Source organism: Lottia gigantea (genome assembly GCF_000327385.1).
Source record: "Lottia gigantea unplaced genomic scaffold LOTGIsca_141, whole genome shotgun sequence".
Classification (NCBI taxonomy): Eukaryota; Metazoa; Mollusca; class Gastropoda; family Lottiidae; genus Lottia; species Lottia gigantea.
This window is the reverse complement of record NW_008707634.1, coordinates 583231-585303: the sequence shown is the minus strand read 5'-3', so window position 1 is coordinate 585303 and position 2073 is coordinate 583231. Positions and strand designations below refer to the sequence as shown.

The 2073-nt window shown below is 32.2% G+C and overlaps 1 protein-coding gene across 1 annotated transcript in view; it reads left to right on the top strand.

Moving 5' to 3' along the window:
* LOTGIDRAFT_172783 (hypothetical protein) overlaps nucleotides 1–1598 on the top strand; it is a gene marked incomplete at both ends in the record, with an annotated part of 2571 nt that extends 973 nt beyond the window's left edge. The window contains one exon of the mRNA XM_009049954.1: nucleotides 1497–1598. Within this exon, the coding sequence (XP_009048202.1) occupies nucleotides 1497–1598 (102 nt within the window). The remainder of the gene's footprint in view (nucleotides 1–1496) is intronic.
* Nucleotides 1599–2073: the final 475 nt, after the last annotated feature.

Sequence of the window (2073 nt, the reverse complement as noted above, 5' to 3'; positions counted from 1 at the left end):
GCATTCTCAATATAAAATAAGGTTGAACCACTGTGCTCAAACTCTTCGTGGGGTTTGTGGACGTCAACTAAATGGTATGTTTAATGTTGAGTATCTATTTTCCATCCCTTATAAACTTATGGCGGTAAATCTCTTTGAAATCTTGGCACGTGTTATCTTTTTTCAAGTTGTTTCGTACGTCATGATGACGGATATTTATTTAGCTAGGCCAATCAGTAATAGTGTTTACAGCTCACCGTCGGAATTCGAGCCTTCAAATCCATGTCGAGAATTATCTGCATTTGAAAATTAAAATGACTCGTCATATTAAGATACCCTGTGATATATAGCAAATACATACTGAAATATGTATATATAGAAAAAACGAGTAACGAGTATAAAGTATTTTATGATTTTCATACATTTCTAGAACTTCTAAAGACTGTTTATATATATTCAAAACTAACCCCCCCCCCCCCCCCCTTCCATAAAAAAGGCCACATCTGCCCTGGTGTTAAAAATTAAAAATAAACCATTAGAGCGTAATTGTTTTTCGGAGGATTTGTATCGTTTTTTTTTATGTAGAATTAGATGTTCCAATTATCTATTTCTGAAAATTCCCGGAACGTTTAAACACATCACATATTTGATCCTTTAACATATTTACAAATTATCTAATTAGGAAAATGATATATAAGAAAGATAATGACCTCCGACTCGTTTATACCGAGTTAGGAATGCCTTCTGAAGAGACGGAAGTTGAGGGTTGACGCCCCAGACAGTATTATCCACTAACAATGTCATCGACGTATTGGTGCATACTAAATATACCAAATAAATATATTAAAAAGTTTCTTGGACACTCCAGGTATACCAACATAGCCTAGGTTTGGTCAGATTTTTCGATGAGCAGTTTCTTTTTTATTCCTTACGTGTACACCAGACGTCATCAACAGATATTCAAACTAAAAGTCCCTTAACATCATAAAATAACTTCATAACATAGATACTTATTGATATACATGGATTTGAAAGCTCAAATTTCGACGATGAGCTGTGAATATTAATACTGATTCACGTTTCTGGGACCAACGTATGATGTATTCCCGGAAATACCACAAATGTCTCTTTAACAACTGTCAATCAATTCCACACATTAGGATTTTATTTTATGAAATAAAAACACAAAATTTAGATTTTTTAAATATTTAGTCAGATGTTAAGGAGTTTAATTTTTATGGCAAACTATCAATGTCACTTAACGTTAAGAGAGAAAAACGGGTACGTTCTTATTATGAAAACCACATTGATGTGGGATAAAAAAAAACATTTGATGTTGGGACTGGAGTTGAAAAAATTTAAATTTTAATGTTCATGCATTATTGTCATATATCGTTAAAAAGAGAATTTTAAGGCCATTAAAAATATGAAAAAAAATCAAACTTATTAGAGAGTTGCCAAATTGTAAATTTTTGGTAGGCTATAAAACCGGAAGTTGGTGTTTTCATCCATTGTAGGCATATACAGGCACATCTCTATGGAACAATCTCTGGTTAATGTTTTATGCAACGTTTCGACGTGTTTTCCCCACAATTTATCCAGTGATTGTTGTTCCATAAAACTGTGCCTATATATTATGTTTAGAATTGCTAAATGCCATTTAAATACTCCATTATCAGCATATCTATAGATAGCTGAGGTCAAGGACATTTCACACTTATATCTTACAAATCGTATAATAAATGGCGAACGCGTCACTGTTAGATAACAGTTAATACATCTCTTCCGGTTTTGATTTTTTCTTCTTGGATGGTTTGAATTATATAATGTTGATAATCTTTTTATGGTTTTTGTAGACATTTGTGAGTTAACTAAAGCGGTTTTTGAGAAACCGGAAGTTCCCACGCCCAAACCGGAAGTGATTAAAACTTTTGATTTTTATTTCTATTGGCATTCTGTCTGTCTGTTTTAAAATCCTCCATCCAATACACTTAAAATCTTAACCTCAAACAATAATTTTATGTAATTTTTAAAGAATATACGTGGTGTCTGCTATAATTTTATATCGATCTCAAATTTGTTAAAATACATGCT